This window comes from Pongo abelii, chromosome 4 (assembly GCF_028885655.2).
Source record: "Pongo abelii isolate AG06213 chromosome 4, NHGRI_mPonAbe1-v2.0_pri, whole genome shotgun sequence".
NCBI classification, from domain to species: domain Eukaryota; kingdom Metazoa; phylum Chordata; class Mammalia; order Primates; family Hominidae; genus Pongo; species Pongo abelii.
The window spans coordinates 78350561-78369049 of record NC_071989.2 but is presented as its reverse complement, the minus strand read 5'-3'; the positions used below and the strand labels follow the sequence as shown (position 1 = coordinate 78369049).

The following is an 18489-nucleotide window of genomic DNA, read 5'->3' as shown; positions in this document are numbered from 1 at the left end:
GCTCACTGTAGTCTTGACTTCCCTGGCTCAGGGATTCTCCCACCTCAGCCTCCGGGGTAGCTGGAATCACAGGTGCACTCCAGTACGCCTGGCTAATTTTTGTATAGATGAGATTTCGCCATGTTGCCCAGGCTGGTCTTGAGCTCCTGGTCTCAAGCAGTACACCCACCTCAGCCTTGCAAAGTGCTGGGATTACAGGTGTGAGCTACTGTGACTGGCCTATTATATTTAATAGCTCCAGGACAAAGGACTTTACTGTTTAATTTAGCTAGTTTCCAACGAATGAATGGGTACTTCAAATGATTTAAGGCTTTAAAAAGATGAAACTGGCCGGGTGTGATGGCTCACGCCTGTAGTCCCAACACTTTGGGAGGCCCGATCACCTGAGGTCGGGAGTTTGAGACCAGCCTGACCAACATGAAGACACCCTGTCTCTGCTAAAAATACAAAATTAACGGGCATGGTGGTGCATGCCTGTAATCCCAGCTACTCGGGAGGCTGAGGCAGGAGAATCCCTTGAACCCAGGAGGCAGGGGTTGCCGTGAGCCCAGATTGCACCATTGCACTCCAGCCTGGGCAACAAGAGCGAAACTCCCTCTCAAAAAAAAAAGAGAAAGAAAGAAACCGGCCAGGCGCAGTGGCTCACACCTGTAATCCCAGCACTTTGGGAGGCCAAGGCAGGCAGAACATGAGGTCAGGAGATAGAGACCATCCTGGCCAACATGGTGAAACCCTGTCTCTACTAAAATAAAAATTAAAAAAATTAGCCGGGCGTGGTGGCATGCGCCTGTAGTCCCAGCTACTCGGGAGGCTGAGGCATGAGAATCACTTGAACCCGGGAGGCAGTGAGCCAAGATCGTGCCACTGCATTCCCGCCTGACGACGGAGCAAGATTGCGTCTCAAAAAAAGAAAAAAAAAAAAGATGAAACCCTCGCTAATCTACCTTAAGGCTAGTAAAATAAATCACGAGACAACAGTAGCAACAAAAATCAAGCAAATTTTCCATGAGCTAAAAAAAAATTTTTTTTTTTTTTCGAGATGGAGTCTCCCTCTGTCGCCCAGGCTGGAGTGCAGTGGCGCAATCACAGCTCACTACAAGCTCCGCCTCCCGGGTTCATGCCATTCTCCTGCCTCAGCCTCCCAAGTAGCTGGGACCACAGGTGCCCACCACCACACCCGGCTAATTTTTTTGTATTTTTAGTAGAGACGGGGTTTCACAGTGTTAGCCAGGATGGTCTCTATCTCCTGACCTCGTGATCCGCCCGTCTTGGCCTCCTAAAGTGCTGGGATTACAGGCGTGAGCCACCACGCCTGGCCCGAGCTGCAAAAATTTGTAAGTGAAATATTAGCAAACTAAATGTATATACCATAAGCAAGAATTCATTCCACCATAGTGAGAGATGAAGCCAGCTGTGCTTCTCTGTCTAGCTAATCAGGTAAGGGACTTGGAGAACTTTTCTGTCTACCTAAAGGTTTGTAAACACACCAATGAGCACTCTGTGTCTAACTAAAGATTTGTAAATGCACCAATCAGCACTTTGTAAAAACGCACCAATCAGTGCCCTGTGTCTAGAAAGGTTTGTAAACACACCAATCAGCACTCTGTAAAAATGGACCAATAAGCACTCTGTAAGATGGACCAATCAGCACTCTGTAAAATGGACCAATCAGCAGGATGTGGGCGGGGCCAAATTAGGGAATAAAAGCTGGCCACTTGCACCAGCAGCGGTGTGGGTTCCACTCTATGCTGTGGAATGTTTGTTGTTTTGCTCTTTGCAGTTTTGCTTTTTGCAGTTAAATCCTGCTGCTGCTCACTCTTTGGGTCTGTACTGCCTTTATGAGCTGTAACACTCACGGGAAGGTCTGCAGCTTCACGCCTGAAGCCAGCGAGACCATGAACCCACCGGGAGGAACGAACAGTGCTGTCTTTATGAGCTGTAACACTCTGTAACACTCACTGCAAAGGTCGAAGGACTGCGGCTTCACTCCTGAAGTCAGCGAGAACACGAACCCACCAGAAGGAAGAAATTCCGGACACACCTGAACATCAGAAGGAATAAACTCCGGACACACCATCTTTAAGAACTGTAACACTCACCGCGAGGGTCCGTGGCTTCATTCTTGAAGTCAACGAGACCAAGAACCCACCAGAAGGAACCAATTTTGGACACAATAGGAAATCTTTAATGTGGAATACTGTATCGAAAGAGAGAAGGCAAAATGATGTCACATGCTGAAAACGTTAATGGAATTCCACAACCTTGCCTATTAAAAACTCCACAGTTTGAGCACAGCATGGAATCAAAATTTAAAAAATAAACATGACATAGTATTTTTATCATTTGATATTTTTTGCTATTTAATTGGTCTTTATAGTTTCTGTTACTGTGTGACATCAATTCAGCAACAGGAAACCATTTATTATCACTGATTATTTCAGAGATTCTAATATTATAAAATAGGTGAAACTTTTGGATTTAAGGACTAGAAAATTCTCCAATAAAAAACACTCAAGAAGGGCCGGGGGCGGTGGCTCACACCTGTAATCTCAGCATTTTGGGGGGCCACTGCCGGGTGGATCATGAGGTCAGGAGATCGAGATCATCCTGGCTGGCACAGTGAAACCCCGTCTCTACTAAAAATACAAAAAATTAGCTGGGCGTGGTGGCGGGCACCCATAGTCCCAGCTACTCGGGAGGCTGAGGCAGGTGAATGGTGTGAACCCAGGGGACGGAGCTTGCAGTGAGCCGAGATCGCGCCACCTGCACTCCAGCTTGGGCAACAGAGCTAGACTCCGTCTCAACAACAACAACAACAACAAAAATATTAAAGAAGGAAAACTGATGTCAACTGGATAAGAAATTAAAAATAGAAGTGGGGGGTCAGGCGCGTTGGCTCACGTCTATAATCCCGGTGCTTTAAGAGGCTGAAGTGGGAGAGTCACTTGAGGCCAGGAGTTTGAGACCAGCTTGGACAACATAGTGAGACCCCATCTCTACACAAAAAAGGAAAAAATAAAATATTAGCCAAATGTGGTTAGCCCACCTGTAGTCATAGCTACCTAGAAAGCTGAGGTGGTAGGATAGCTGGAGTTCAGGGCTGCAGTGCATTATGATTGCACCACTGTACTCCACCCTGGGCGACAGAGTGAGACATTGTCTCTATTTAAAACAAAACAGGAGTGGAATACACTACTAGGGAGATGAAGAAAAAAAGAAACAGAAGTGGGAAATATATCCTATTCACAATAACGACAAAAGGCAAAAGGCATAAATCCACCCATAAATTTTAAAAAGTTGTAGAATTATACAATTATATTCCAACGTTATTGAAGGGCATGCAACAAGGATTGATAGTTTCTAGATGGTAAGGTAATATGTCAGTCTATCCCAAGCTAGTACATAATGTATAGTCAAAATCTCAAAGGAGGGTCGGGTGCGGTGGGTCACGCCTGTAATCCCAGCACTTTGGGAGGCTGAGGCGGGCGGATCACCTGAGGTCAAAAGTTTGAGACCAAACTGCCAACGTGGTGAAACCCTGTCTCTACTAAAAATACAAAAAAATTAGCCAGGCATGGTGGCCCGTGCCTGTAGTCCCAGCTACTCCGGAGGCTGAGGCAGGAGAATCACTTGAACCAGGGAGGCAGAGGTTGCAGTGGGCTGAGATCGCGCCACTGCACTCCAGTCTGGGCAACAGAACGAGACTCCCTCTCAAAAAACAAAACATCAACAACAACAAAACTCAAAGGAACTTTTTGGTAACTGTACACAATTTTAAAGTTTTTATAGAAAAGTGTTCGGTAGTACCCCCATATATTTGGTAAGCCTCATCTTAACTGATTAACTGGTAAATACTATTGTATTATCACAGGAAAAAACAAGATCAAGGAAGAATAGATGGGCATTGAAGATATTTCAAGTTGGACAAGGAGGGTTTCAGTCATGGCACTGGCATAAGCGGGTATCCATCTGTAAGAATTTGACTTTATACCACATATAAAAATTGCCTACTGAGGGCCAGGCTCGGTGGCTCACGCCTGTAATCCTAGCACTTTGGGAGGCTGAGGTGGGCGATCACGAAGTCTGGAGATTGAGACCATCCTGGCTAACACGGTGAAATCCCGTTTCTACTAAAAATACAAAAAAATTAGCCGGGTGTGGTGGCATGTGCCTGTAATCCCAGCTACTTGGGAGGCTGAGGCAGGAGAATCGCTTGAACCTGGGAGGCGGAGGTTGCAGTGAGCCGAGATCATGCCATTGCACTCCAGCCTGGGTGAGTGTGAGCCTCCGTCTCAAAAAAAAAAAAAAAAAAAAAAGTTAACGTGGCAAATATCTTTTGCCAGTTGGAGTCATAGAAATAAAAGACTGATTACCTTCGGTTTTAATAATGCAGAGAAAACTGGCACTTTTTGACTCTGTCTCAAAAAAAAAAAAGTTAAAATGGCAAATATTTTTTGCCAGTTGGAGTCATAGAAATGAAAGACTGATTACCTTCAGTTTTAATAATGCAGAGAAAACAGGCACTTTTGTACGTCATCTGGTTCTATCAAAATTTAAAATGCATGTTTGCTTTAGGGAACCTAGAATACACACAAAAAAGCATGGTATAAAACAGTATATTGGCCAGGTGTGGTGGCTCACGCCTTTAATCCCAGCACTTTCGGAAGCTGAGGCGGGTAGATCACCTGAGGTCGGGAGTTCAAGACCAGCCTGACCAACATGGTGAAACCGCGTCTCTACTAAAAATACAAAATTAGCTGGGCGCGGTGGCGCATGCCTGTAATCTCAGCTACTCAGGAGGCTGAGGCAGGAGAATCGCTTGAACCTGGGAAGCAGAGGTTGCAGTGAGCTGAGATCGCGTCATTGCACTCCAGCCTGGTGACAGAGTGAGACTCTTGTCTCAAAAAAAAAACAAAAAAAAACAAAAGCCCCAAAAAACAGTATTATCAACAAAATTGTAGGGGCAAAAAGAAAAAGCAATCTGAATGAACAGGGGAAATGGTTGAATCCATTAGTCATGTGTTGCTTAAGGATTGGGATATGATTTGAAAAACGTATCATTAGGTGATTTTATTGTTCAAACATCAGTGTACTCACACAAATCTAGATGGCATACCCTACTGCACTCCTAGGCTATATAGTATAGCTTATAGCTCCTAGGCTACAAACCTATACACCATGTTATTGAATACTGCAGGCAATTATAACACAAGTCACTATTTGTGTATCTAGGCACAAGAAGAGGTACAGTAAAAATATGGCATCATAATCTTATGGGACCACCATTGTATCTGTAGTCTATCTTTGACCAAAATGTTCATGGGGCACATGACTATTTATCTGTACCACGTAATATAATGCACAAATACAGGTAGGCTTATGTATGTTGAAAGTAATTATTATGTATATAGAATGAACCATATTTTTAAAAAATATGCACATCTGTATTTATACAAGGCATGAAGGATAAATCCATAATTGATGTCCTTCAGGTGGGTGGGATTTAGAAAGAGCCTAAGGAAGCAGTAAATTAACTTTTTAAAAAAGATACCTTTTGTATTTGAGTATTGTTTTATTAACCAAAACAAAACACCAAAATGAAAACTGGCTTAGAATATAAAGTTCTCATTTATCAAAGTGAAAGCTTGAAGATACTAGCTAAAGTTGATAACTTAAATAGTGGTAAAAGTAAATAACTTAGAATTATGGCAGCAATCACAAGAAGAAACAGAAAACGGGGACTAGGGATTCGGTGGTAGACTTTTACTTTAAAATAGAACTATGCAGTAGATTCTCCATGACTTGGCTTACATGCAGTATGTCCTATGGAAGTAAAATTTTCAAATACCTCCATCACCTTCAGTAACTCATATTAATAAAGTAAAAGCCAGGTATATAAAACAAGAACCCAGTATATAAACATATACATCAATTGGATCCCCAGGTAAACCAAAAGGAGTTTTTAAAAATATTCCCACCATACCTTTTAAGACAACTTTTCTGCTACCCTACAGTAGGAAGTAACCACATTCAAATTAGTTAAGCTATAAAAAAGTAAAAGGGGCCACAAGCTTTATTAAAAGTAAATGCAACAGTAATATGTACAGATGGCACATGGTGCCAATTTTATTTGTAAATATAGTACTCCAACTCAAGTTTACAAGTTACACCTTTGCCACAGCCTTGGCTAAATCTTGAACTAGTGCAGAATTCAGCTGTGGTAGAGTGCTGATCTTAGCATGCTTCGATGTGGCATACTTGTTCTTGACAGTCTGGAAGACAAAAGGATAGCAATTAAAGAGGCAAAAAAAAAAAAAAAAAAAAATCACAAGATGCAATGATACAGGTATTCATTTAAAACATTAACTCATTAAAAATAAACCAGGCATTTGCAGGCATTAAGTTTGAATTATTACACTTTTCAACATCTTACAATGCCACTATATTGACTCACCATGTGCTTTGTAAGTCCTTGATTTACCATGACTATATTCTTAGCCAGGTGCTGCATAACTGGAAGAAGAGATTCTTCAGTATATGACAGGTAATGCTGTAGAGTTGGTGTCTAAGGCAACAAGTTAATGTTAACAATGCTCAATCAATAATGATTTTCATAAAGTTTCTAGATGTCAGATGTTATTCAGGAGTGGGGAAGGGATGGGTACTGTATAACTAATTAATATAATTGAAATTTAAGACAAAGCTAAAGACTCCTTTCCTAGGTGCTCTCATGCTTCTATAGGAACCTCTGCTCAAAGCTAATTGCACTTTTGTAATTGCTGACTTGCCCACCCTAAAACTAGACTCCACTTCCTTGAGGCCAACTTTGTAATTCTTTTTTTTTTTTTTTTTTGAGATGGAGTCTCGCTCCAGGCTGGAGTGCATGGTATGATCTCGGCTCACTGCAACCTCCGCCCCCAGGTTCAAGTGATTCTCCTGCCTCAGCCTCCTGAGTAGCTGGGATTATAGGCGCGCACTGCCACGCCTGGCTAATTTTTGTATTTTTAGTAGAGATAGGGTTTCACCATGTTGGTCCAGGCCGGTCTTGAACTTTTGAGCTCGTGATCTGCCCACCTCTGCCTCCCAAAGTGCTGGGATTACAGGTGTAAGCCACTGCATCCGGCTGCATAGTTCTATTCTTGAGACCTAGGGTAGGCCAGGCACGGTGGCTCACGCCTGCAATCCCAGCACTTTGGGAGGTCAAGGTGGGAGGATCACGAGGTCAGGAGATCGAGACCATCCTGGCTAACACGGTGAAAACCCATCTCTAAAAAAATATATATATAAAAAATTAGCCGGGCGTGGTGGCAGGCGCCTGTAGTCCCAGCTACTCGGGAGGCTGAGTCAGGAGAATGGCGTGAACCCAGGAGGCGGAGGTTGCAGTGAGCCGAGATCGCGCCACTGCACTCCAGCCTGGGCAACAGAGTGAGACTCTGTCTCAAAAAAAAAAAAAAAAGACCTAGGGTAGTGCCTGTCACATAGGAGAATAGGAGAAGCATTTGTTGAATCAATGAATATGAATGAACTACTAGTATGTCATTTGACCTTCAAGTTTCTCCATCTGTAAGGAGTAAAAGTTGCTCCACCTTTCTCAAAGGGAATAAAGTTGAAATCAGGCAAAGAAATGGAAACACTCGACTGGTTGCAATGGCTCACGCCTGTAATTCCAACACTTTGGTAAGTGGAGGTGGGTGGATCGCTTGAGCCCAGAGTTTCAAGACCAGCCTGGGTAATATAGAGACCCCATGTCTACAAAAAATACAAAGCTCAGCCTCCAGAGTAGCTGGGCCACAGGCGTGTGCCTGTATATATATATATATTTTTATATATTTTTTGTAAAGATGAGGATTTGCTATGTTGCCCAGGCTGGTGGGCGACTCTTTTGTAGTTCATAAGTGTGATGATTTGGTGTTCATGTGAACGTGTGAAATGTGCCACCCTCAAACCTTGTTACAATGTAGACATATTACCCGTCTGACATGAAAAAAATTTAAAAACTAGACAGGCACCTGTAATCCCAGCTACTCTGGAGGCTGATGTTGCAGTGGGCCAAGACTGCACCATTGCACTCCAGCCTGGGCGACAGAGCGAGACCTTGTCTCAAAAACAAAAAGATGTGGAAACATTCTAAGACATCTTTTTTAACTATTCCTTCAGTAGATCCCATATTTGTGAACCACTTGAATTGCCTTTTAATAACAAAAGTTCTGTATTTAGTCAAACACTCTTTACAATTTAAAAGCTTAGGAGTTATGTGGGACACAGCTTACCCATTCACCATTATCCAGAATTTTCAGTGCTAAGCAAAAAGCTCCTGCTGCAATTTGAGAAGGAGGAAAGTGCACCATGTCATAGTCCAACATAGTTAGTTCCATCAGGTATTTGGCCAAAGTATGTTGCTCGACATCAACCTGAAACAAAACCCATGTTACTGAGTTTCTTTCAGAAAATTTTCCTTTGGCACTAACCTGCATGCCCATATATATCTTTAACTACAAATGTTTGTCTACAAACTCTCAAATGCCCATGGAAAGCCCTAATATTAACATGCAGCCTGACTAGAAATAAAGAACAACTTTATCTCTTCCCCATGTAGTTAGGTATAATCCAGGTCAGTTGAATTCAACGTGCTTGGTCAGCAGCAGTGTTCCCCCTAATGTACCCACACGGAGAGGTTTCTCAAGAAACCTGTACCTCTCCAATCTTAGATGCTCTCCGAAGGAAGTGCAAAGGTAGAGGCCGACCCAGACCAAAGTTTAAAGCTCTTAGAATCTTCATTTCCATCTGTCTGATTTGGTGCTTAGTGTAAGTGTTGTCAGTCACAAAAGCAAAGTCACCAATTTCTGGAGGGTACATTTCTTCATATTTGCTTGCAATAAACATGGCAGTGACACCAACCAGCTGCAGCATCTTCTTGGGCACACAATTATTCTGCAATGGGAATTTCAACAGGGTGAATAAAATGTTTGAAAAGGAGACACAGAGCTGTGATGAAGGTAGAAAGACATTCTCCCATAGCAAAATCTTAATTAATGACACCATATCCCCCAAGAAAGATTTTAGTTGAAAAAGTCGGTTTCTTTCTTTTTTTTTTTTTGAGTCTCGCTCTGTCGCCCAGGCTGGAGTGCAATGGCACGATCTCAGCTCACTGCAACCTCTGCCTCCAGTAGCTGGGACTACAGGCGCCCGCCACCACGCCCGGCTAATTTTTTGTATTTTTAGTAGAGACAGGGTTTTACTGCGTTAGCCAGGATGGTCTCAATCTCCTAACCTTGTGATCCACCCGCCCGCTGGGATTACAGGCATGAGCCACTGCGCCCGGAATGGCCTGAAAATGTCAGTTTCTTATGACTTGGCTAGAATCCTAGAAGGGAAAACTCTTACTGAAATGCTCACCTGCATGAACCGATCAATAATGGAGACAGTCATGTACATGGTCTCCTGCAACAACCTGAATTTCATTTGAACCTGTACTAGCCAGTCAATTAGGATGGCTCTCATGTTTCCAGTGACTTCCCGACCCAGTAGGTATTTTGGTCTGACTGCTTGCTCTTCCTGCAAAAGAAAATGCTGATTATTCTTAGAAATATGACTTCATGTGACACATTTATGTACAGAAAGATCAGTCAGTTCCTACAGTAGCACTGGGGCATTTATAATCTATATCAGTTCTTAATTCAATTATTCATATGGTCACCACAAACAACACCATCACCAAGAAAGAAAGCAAACATGAAGGCCGGCGTGGTGGCTCACGCCTGTAATCCCAGCACTTTGGGAGGCTGAAGTTGGCAGATTGCTTGAGGCCAGGAGTTCGAGACCAGCCTGGCCAACAAGGCAAAACCTGTCTTTATTAAAAATACAAAAATTAGCTGGGCATGGTTGCACACACCTGTAGTCCCAGCTACTTGGGAGGCTGAGGCAGGAGAATTGCTTGAACCTGGGAGGTGGAGGTTGCAGGGAGCCGAGATTGCACCACTGCACTCCAGCCTGGGTGACAGAGTGAGACTGTCTCCCCAACAAAAAAAGAAAAAAAAAAGGCAAATATTAGATGGGACAGTATGACAGCTTTTTTATATTGTCAGGTCTTAACGATATTCTTCACCACAACTGCTGCTGGTCCACTCCCTTCCAAATAAAGATACTATACTATCATCTCAGATCTTTTCACTTAAACCTCTAAACTTAGAACCTGAGCTTTATGTAGAAAAAATATCAGTAACTCCCAGGGCAGCTGGAACCCATGTACTACAACACTCCTGCCTGCTCCTGGGTTAAACCCCAACAGCAACATAGCTAAGAACTGTGGGGACAAGAGTGACTTTATTTTAAATGCTAATCCAATGTGACTTCTGCCTATTCACTTTAAGTTTGGCCTTTCCTCCAAACAGCCCTTGATACTATTGTATACATTATAGGCTGTGATGCCTGCAGCATTCTGTCAGCCACCCACACATTGATTCTAGAGCATGTATACTTTCCCCAAGAAAATGTATATGTACTCAAGCCATGGGTACGAGGGGTTACAGTGCAGAGATCTACATCTTACAGCCATCAAAGACCACACTTATGTCTGTAAATTCCCCCTAATCAGTCACCCAATACCAGCAAACTCCATTTATCTGCCTAATTCCTTGGTTTCTCAGCTCCTCTGCCACTTGAGGGGTTGCTTTGCATATATGGCCTTGCACAGAACAAGAACGAAGCATCAAGAAACAGCACATTTACAGGCTGGGTGCGGTGGCTCACACCTGTAATCCCAGCACTTTGGGAGGCCGAGGCGGGTGGATCATGAGGTCAGGAGATTGAGACCATCCTGGCTAACATAGTGAAACTCCGTCTCTACTAAAAATATAAAAAATTCGCCGGGCGTGGTGGCAGACGCCTGTAGTCCCAGCTACTCAGGAGGCTGAGGCAGGAGAATGGCGTGAACCCGGGAGGCGGGGCTTGCAGTGAGCCGAGATTGTGCCACTGCACACCAGCCTGGGTGACAGAGCGAGACTCTGTCTCAAAAAAAAAAAAAAAGAAACAGCACATTTACTAAGTTGAATCCTCCAAAGTTAGAACACAACTTTAAAAAGCACTAGAAAGATGGGAAACTTAAAGCAGAAGGCTGCTCCTGGCAAAGAAGTCTTGCAGAAGAATCCTATAGAAAAAGGAGAGGCCAAAAAGGAGCAGGCAAGAGATGAACATGTCAGTGACAACATAAGACAATGCACTAAAAACAACTGGGGGCTGGGTGCGGTTGCTCATGCCTGTAATCCCAGCACTTTGGGAGGCCGGGATGGGTGGATCATCTAAGGTCAGGAGTTCGAGACCAGCCTGGCCAATATGGTGATACCTCATCTCTACTAAAAGTACAAAAATTAGCTGGGTGTTGTGGTGGGCACCTGTAATCCCAGCTGCTCGGGAGGCTGAGCCATGAGAATCACTTGACCTGAGGCGGAGACTGCATTGAGCTGAGATTGCACCACTGCACTCCAGCCTGGGCAACAGAGCAAGACCCTGTCTCAAAAAAGCCAAAACCAAATAAGAATACAAAAAATTAGCCAGGCATGGTGGTGTGTGCTTGCAACCCCAACTACTTGGGAGGCTGAGGCAGGAGAATTGCTTGAACCCAGGAGACGGAGACTGCAGTGAGCCCAGACCACACCACTGCCCTCTAGCCTGGGCGACAGTGTGAGACTCCGTCTCAAAAAAAAAAAAAAAACAAAAAAAAACTAAGTAAATATGGTAACAGTATAGTTTATGTTACTATGTTTATGCTGCCATAAAGAATGCTTGTATTTGTAGGGAAAGGGCAAACGCCATTAATAGAAAGTTTCAAAAGTGGGATCAAATTGAAGTGAACCAAAAAGTAGCTTTTGAGTGTACTCCTTTTGGGCACAAATAATTTCACCAACAACTGGATGCACATCAGCCACACTAACACAAAATGCCTTGTGTTAGGGGTGGCTGTAGTCTTTGAGTATATTCTACATCCTCATCCACTTCCTGACCCATGATCACCTAAAATGCAGAGTTTGGGACTTAACCATTCCAAACGTGGTGGAGATCGCATATATACATATCAAATTCAATCTGTGGATTTTCCTTTAGAAAGCGATAGTAGTATCCACCCTAACTTCGAACTTCCCTGCACAAAGTGACAAATAGACTCCATTGGTTTATTTAGTGACTTTTTATTATAGGTATTCCATGAAGGAGAATTTGAAAGTGCGATCTCTTAAGAAATGCTGCCCACGTCCTGCTTGTATTATTATAAACTGTTGATGGAAAATACTTTCATAAAGTTAGATGCAGTTTAGAAAAAAAACTAATGAGAATACTTACCTCAAGTTGTCTCAGATAAGCATAAATATCTTTCACATATTCACTACAAAGGTTTGGATCGGCTCCATCTTCTGCATCCACATCATTTACTGCAAGAATTACATCAGAGAAAGCCTGACACAGGTCTTCTTCTGCAGGGGCACATCCAGATGTTTCCATTGGGCTTGGAGAGGGAGTATCAACCTTGAAACAAAGAGATATCTTGAAACAATAGCAAATAGAAGTAAGCACTATAGTTTGGGCATGAAGTTCAGGTTATTGGTACCAACTCAAGATAGTATTCTGCTGAATCGACATACAATTCATTTCCTTAAAGGAAAAGTATCTTTTCAGATTTATTCCATCTCTTTTTAGGAAGTGATTAACATCAAAAGTGATCATTTGGGTTGGGCGCGGTGGCTCACACCTTTAATCTCAGCACTTTGAGAGGCTGAGGTTGAGGATAGGAGTTCAAGACCAGCCTGGGCAACATAGCAAAACCCTGTCTCTGTTAAAAAAGAAAAAAAGTGATCATTTAATTCTTCAATTAAAAAGAATGAGGTTGGGCATAATAGCTCAAGCCTGTAATCCCAGTACTTTGGGTGGCTGAGGTGGGAGGATCCTTTGAGACCATGAGTTCCAGACCAGCCTGGGCAATATAGCAATAACTTATCTCTACAAAAAATTAGCTGGGCATGAAGGCAGCTGCCTACAGTCCTAACTACTCAGGAGGCCAAGGCAGGAGGATCACTTGAGCCCAGGAGTTTGAGGATACAGTAAGCTATGATTGCGCCATTCTACTCCAGCCTGGGCAAAAAAAAAAAAACAGTGAAATGCCAACTTAGAGTGAGTCAGTTTAAAGTTGGAAGCAAATAAATTCACATTCTAGACTTTGCTGCAAAGGAAACTGAGAAGTAATTAATCTTTATCAGCAACATGTGAAGTTAGTCCAAATAAATGACAATTCAGTCTTTAGTCTTTATTTCATAATATAAACTGCTTCTCACTACTCAAAGAACACAAATTCTATCCTGACTACTAAGGATTAACTAACCTCACCACCATTAACCATTTCCTTCAAGCTCCCTTTATCCCGTTGTTCAAACATTTATTGAGCACCTTCTTGAAGTCAAACTCTACGAGGCATTGACTTCATGGCATCCTCAAAGGACTCTGAATTTAGTAGACAAAGTAAAGAAATAAGGTCGGGCATGGTGGCTCACGCTTGTAATCCCAGCACTTTGGAAGGCTGAGGCAGGCAGATCACGAGGTCAGGAGTTCGAGACCAGCCTGGCCAACATCGTGAAACTCCATCTCTACTAAAAATAAAAAAATAAAAAATAAATAAAAAATAAAAAAATTAGCTGGGTGTGGTAGCTGGCGCCTGTAATCCCAGCTACTCAGGAGGCTGAGGCAAGAGAATTGCTTGAACCCAGGAGGTAGAGGTTGCAGTGAGCCAAGATCGCGCCACTGCACTCCAGCCTAGGTGACAGAGCAAGACTCCGTCTCGGGGGAAAAAAAAAAATAAACAAAAATAAGACTAAGGCTGGGCATGGTGGCTCACACCTGTAATCCCAGCACTTTGGGAGGCTGAGGCGGGTGGATCACGAGATCAAGAGTTCGAGACCAGCCTGGCCAACATAGTGAAACCCCATCTCTACTAAAAATACAAAAATTAGCCAGGCATGGTGGCACGTGCCTGTAGCCCCAGCTACTTGGGAGGCTGAAGCAGAAGAATCACTGAACTCGGGAGGCAGAGGTTGTGGTGAGCCAAGATGGCACCACTGCATTCCAGTCTGGGCAACAGAGTGAGACTGTCTCAAAGGAAAAAAGAAAAAAAAAAGACTGATTCTAGGAACAGGGGTGGAGATGGGGGAAGTTTGGGAAAGCTTCAGGAGTTGATGCTTGAGCTGTTTTCAAGGATGAAAAGGTTATTAGCTAAATGAAAGACAGGGTGGAGAAGGCATTCTTACTAAGCGGGAAAGCAAAGGTAAGAATCAGTATGGGCCTTTCAAGAAAGCCTCATGTAATCTGATATGCCCAAAGACTGTGCTAGCTACATGTTTCATATGCTATGCCCAGAAATTCAACACTAAAGCAATAGCTTTCAATGTCTTATCCTTAGATATAAGAAGCTAAACTGGCTGGGCGCTGTGGCTAATGCCTGTAACCCCAGCACTATCGGAGGCCGAGGCGGGCGGATCATGAGGTCAGGAGTTCACTAACATGGTGAAACCCCATCTATACTAAAAATATGAAAATTAGCTGGGCGTGGTGGCGTGCGTCTGTAATCCCAGCTATTAGGGAGGCTGAGGCAGGAAAATTGCTTGAACCTGGGAGGCAGAGGTTGCAGTGAGCCGAGATCACGCCACTGCACTCCAGCCTGGGCAACAGAGCCAGACTCTGTCTCAAAAAAATTTTTTTTAGATAATTTTCCCAACTGGTTTTAACTAAGTTTAAAAAAACAGAGCTTCAGAATGCAGTTCATTGCAATTTCATCAAAGCAGCCTCCTCTACATGACCTACTTTTCCTTCACAGGTAGGTCTATCATAGAATACATTTACATAACTTATATTTAATAAAGTTATTGTTTTTGAGGCTAAGTGTTCATTCATCTTCTTAACCACTCCCTGAAAAGTTGCCTTCTTCTTGTTTTACTCCTTTGCATATTCCAATGTTACAGGCTTATTATTTAGTAGCCATATGCGGCAGTAAAAAAATTCAAGAGAACATTCTATGTTTACGCCGATAAATTCTGCAGAGATGGCTTGTACTTGGACAACAAAGCCTTTGGCTCAGGCAGCTACTATTTAATATCATTAACGAAAGAATATAAGACAGTTAACAATTAAAAGCATAGATTCTGAAGCCAGACAGCCTGAGCTTGAATCCCATATGGGCCACTTACCTGTGTGACCCTGACATAACCTCTCTAAAGCCATGATTTAAATAGTAGAGGTGACAATACCTCAGAGAGTACGTGTAAAGATTATGTGAGTTAATGCATGTAAAATGTTAGGCAGAGCTTGCCTCATGCTAAGCACTCAATAAATGGTATTAATATTACTATTCATTTGAATGCTCTTGCATGTATCAGTGAAATAAGGGACAAGAAATAATCAACAGACTCTACAATGGTAAGAATAAGTTTACCAAAATAGGCTCAGGCGAAAGTTTTTCTTCTTTAACAGGCTCAGGTTCTGGCTCAGGTTCTGGCTCTGGCACTGGCTCAGACACTGGCACTGGCACCAGCATAGGTACCTTTTCAAGAGGTTTTGGTAGTTTTTTATCAATGATTTTTCCAGTAGCTGAAGGTTTTGCTTCCTGTAGATGAAACAGAGAGAATGAAATGTTTCTGCATCAAAGGCCACAGTTGGAAGGCGGGCTCTTACAGAAGTTAGGTCAGGAAGAGAGTTACCTTCTTCATAGGCATTTTGGCCTGCAGTTGTTCACTGACTTTGTTACCAATGTCCCCAAGAGCTGTTCTTGGCCTCAGTCCGGGCTTGGAGGTTGCAGCAGGGGCCGTAGGAACGCGCTTTGCGCCTGCCATGCTGATCTTCGCCTTATTTTCAGCATTAATTTTCGAGTTCTGAAAGAAGCAAGACCACTTTAAGAGCTGATCCACGAAGGCTCGAGTAAGTCAAGGGTTAATTAAGGTGGGGCACAAGGAGAAGTTCCCAGAAGGAAAGCCGACTAAAAATGGGTTCCGAGGGAAAACATGGGTCCCAGAGTCTACTCTGCGGCCGTGACAAGTCAGTTTCTGCCGACCTCTGTATTTACCAATTGAGAGATTCCTTGATTAGTCCTGGCTAGCCCTAAAATACCGAGAATTTACATTTGAAAGGAAACCGAAAAAGCCTCCAATTGCAGACATCTTCTCTCTGGGAAGGAGGTTACAAAGTTGCTGGCGGGCCCACTCAGGGACCCTCTATCACTTTTTCAAAAGGTTCCAAGTCGACTCTCCACCTCCCCCAAACATTTATCCAATAACAGTCCACTTCTCTTTCTCACCTTCCTCCTTCCATCCATCGTCCCCCACACTCCCTCACCAGGCCTGGGCCCACCTCGGCGCTTTCTTGGTGACTCCCCTCCCACCTTCCTCCCCAAATCGCTCCGGCGGCCCTCTCCCGCACGGGGGGCTCCCGCAGGCGAGGCAGGGCGAGCAGGCAGCAGCGAAGAAGGCCGCGTTAGTTCGCAGTCCTAAGCGGCTCACCCTGGTGACTCGGAGCGCCATGGCTTCCTCTTCACCAGACAGCAGCTCAGCAGGGAGAAGCGGAACACCGGAGCCCCGACCAGCCAAAGACCTACACCCAGCAGAGACCAACAGCCGTTCCTCCGCAGCACGCTGGGAAGAGCCAGCCTAGCCTCAGGTTTAAACCCCGCACTGCTCCCTCCTTATTGGCCTGTTCGTGGCACTCACTCCCTTCCCATTGGCGGCTGCCGGTCCCGGAGAATGCGTTTCCAGGGCGATCCCGCGAAGGCGTTCGAGAGGGGCGGGGCCACAGGGAGGCTAGGCCGGAAGGCCTGGCCACGCGCTCACGTGGTCTGCCTCTGCGCCTGCGCTCTCGGGCAGCTGCGGCGGCCACCTGGAGAGCCGAGCAGGCAGTGCGCCGCCCACCTGGAAAGGTTAGCCGGGCAAGAGTGTGCGCTGCCAATGCCAGCTCAGGAAAGGCCTAGTGGCCTTTGGAAGGTGACAGAGGCGCAGCCACAGTCTCAGAAGTGTCAAAAGTAGTTTTGGATCTAGTGTTGTACACTTTCCATTTCTACGGTAGCAGCAATAATATAGTTCATGAAAGACATTCTTTAATTTGATCGTTGCAACAACTCTCTGGGGTGGAGGAACTGAAGCTCAGCGACTTAGATGACTTTGCCAGGATCACACATTAGCAACGGGGGAACTGAATTTAGGGATTTTTTTGAGGGGGAGGGAGAGGGTGTGTCCGTGTTGTTTTCACAACACTGATTGTCCCTTAACAATATTACTTGATTACTTCAAGATTGGCCAGTTTCCCAAGGCCAATTGTTTTGTTTGTTTTAGCTTTCTATTTGGAAATAATTTCATACTTAGACCAGTTGCCAACAAAAATCTTGTAAGGAACATTTCTCTACCCTTTACTCAGATTCAGCTATCCTTAACATGTATTTGCCTCTCATGGGATGATCAGGAAAAACTAAACAAAAAGACATTTTACCCCATTTGCTTTGTCATTTGCTCAGATTCTCTCTAGATCCAAAGAAAAACAAGAGGGTTCTTTTTGCCTTCTACTCCTCAAAACACACCAGGAGCTCAGCAATCGGAGGGGAGGCTGAAGGACAAAAACATTGCTATCTCATAGAGCAACGGTATAAGAGCCAATAGAGACTCTTGGCGCTGGAAGTCACGGATCCGAAAGAAGGCGCCCAATCATTTGGTTTCTTTGGATCGTTACTGAGTCTTCTGTCATCATAGTTCTACCCTCCTACTCGAATGCCTGCCGTGGGGCCCTTACCCTTGCTCTCCTCTGCCTGGAATGCCTGCCTCTTCTTGCACTCAAGCCCCTGGGTTCTATTCAGGTAACTCCCATTCATCCTTCAGTTCTGTGTTCAACATCCATCCTCACTCAGTCTTTCTGGGTTTGATCAATCCTGCCTCGCCCCATGCAGGAGCGAGAGGCAAGGGGCGAAGCAGGATTGCTTATCCTCTGTGTTCCAGCTTAAAAAAAATTTTTTTCTTTTTTTTTTTGAGACGGAGTCTCGATCTGTCGCCCAGGCTGGAGTGCAGTGGTGCGATCTCGACTCACTGCAACCTCCGCCTCCAGGGTTCACTCCATTCTTCTGCCTCAGCCTCCTGAGTAGCTGGGACGACAGGCGCCCGCCACAACGCCCGGCTAATTTTTTGTATTTTTGGTAGAGACGGGGTTTCACCATGTTAGCCAGGATGGTCTCGATCTCGATCGCCCGCCTCGGCTTCCCAAAGTGCTGCGATTACAGGCGTGAGCCACCGCGCCCGGCCAAATTTTTCCTTTTATATGCTTTATTTTTTAGAGCAGTTTTAGGTTCGCAGCAAAACTTAGCAGAAAGTACAGAGCATTTCACCTGCCTTCCCCACTATTGACACCCCACATAAAGTTGTACTTTTATTATAATCTGTTAACCTACATTGACACCACGGTATTACCCAAAGTCCATAGTTTACA

General features: G+C 44.2%; 1 protein-coding gene, 1 long non-coding RNA gene and 1 other non-coding gene across 5 annotated transcripts in view; 2 read left to right on the top strand and 1 right to left on the bottom strand.

The window, feature by feature from the left end:
* Positions 1–5748: 5748 nt before the first annotated feature.
* Positions 5749–16694, bottom strand: CCNB1 (cyclin B1). Of its 2 annotated transcripts, XM_002815614.5 has the most exons (9): positions 16527–16660; positions 15732–15902; positions 15467–15637; positions 12334–12516; positions 9397–9555; positions 8695–8931; positions 8271–8411; positions 6455–6565; positions 5749–6272 (listed from the first exon to the last, which is right to left on the bottom strand). In XM_002815614.5, exons 1-9 carry the CDS (start codon positions 16545–16547, stop codon positions 6165–6167), a joined length of 1302 nt encoding a protein of 433 aa, XP_002815660.2. In that variant the 5' UTR covers positions 16548–16660; the 3' UTR covers positions 5749–6164. The 2 variants fall into 2 exon arrangements, with proteins under 2 accessions (XP_002815660.2, XP_024102789.1); XM_024247021.3 differs by lacking the exon at positions 9397–9555 and having other exon boundaries at positions 16527–16694.
* Positions 7877–7980, top strand: LOC112133645 (small nucleolar RNA U13). Its single transcript, XR_002915272.1, has one exon. It is a non-coding gene; the product is annotated as a small nucleolar RNA U13 (small nucleolar RNA).
* Positions 16695–16755: 61 nt separating the features above from the next.
* Positions 16756–18489, top strand: part of LOC129059418 (uncharacterized) — a 56039-nt gene continuing 54305 nt past the window's right edge. Inside the window, exons 1-2 of one of the 2 annotated variants that reach the window (XR_008525293.2) lie at positions 16756–16939; positions 17531–17866. This is a non-coding gene — a long non-coding RNA (uncharacterized LOC129059418). Of the gene's footprint in view, positions 17004–17530; positions 17867–18489 lie in introns of both variants that reach the window. The other variant, XR_008525294.2, reaches the window with a different exon arrangement.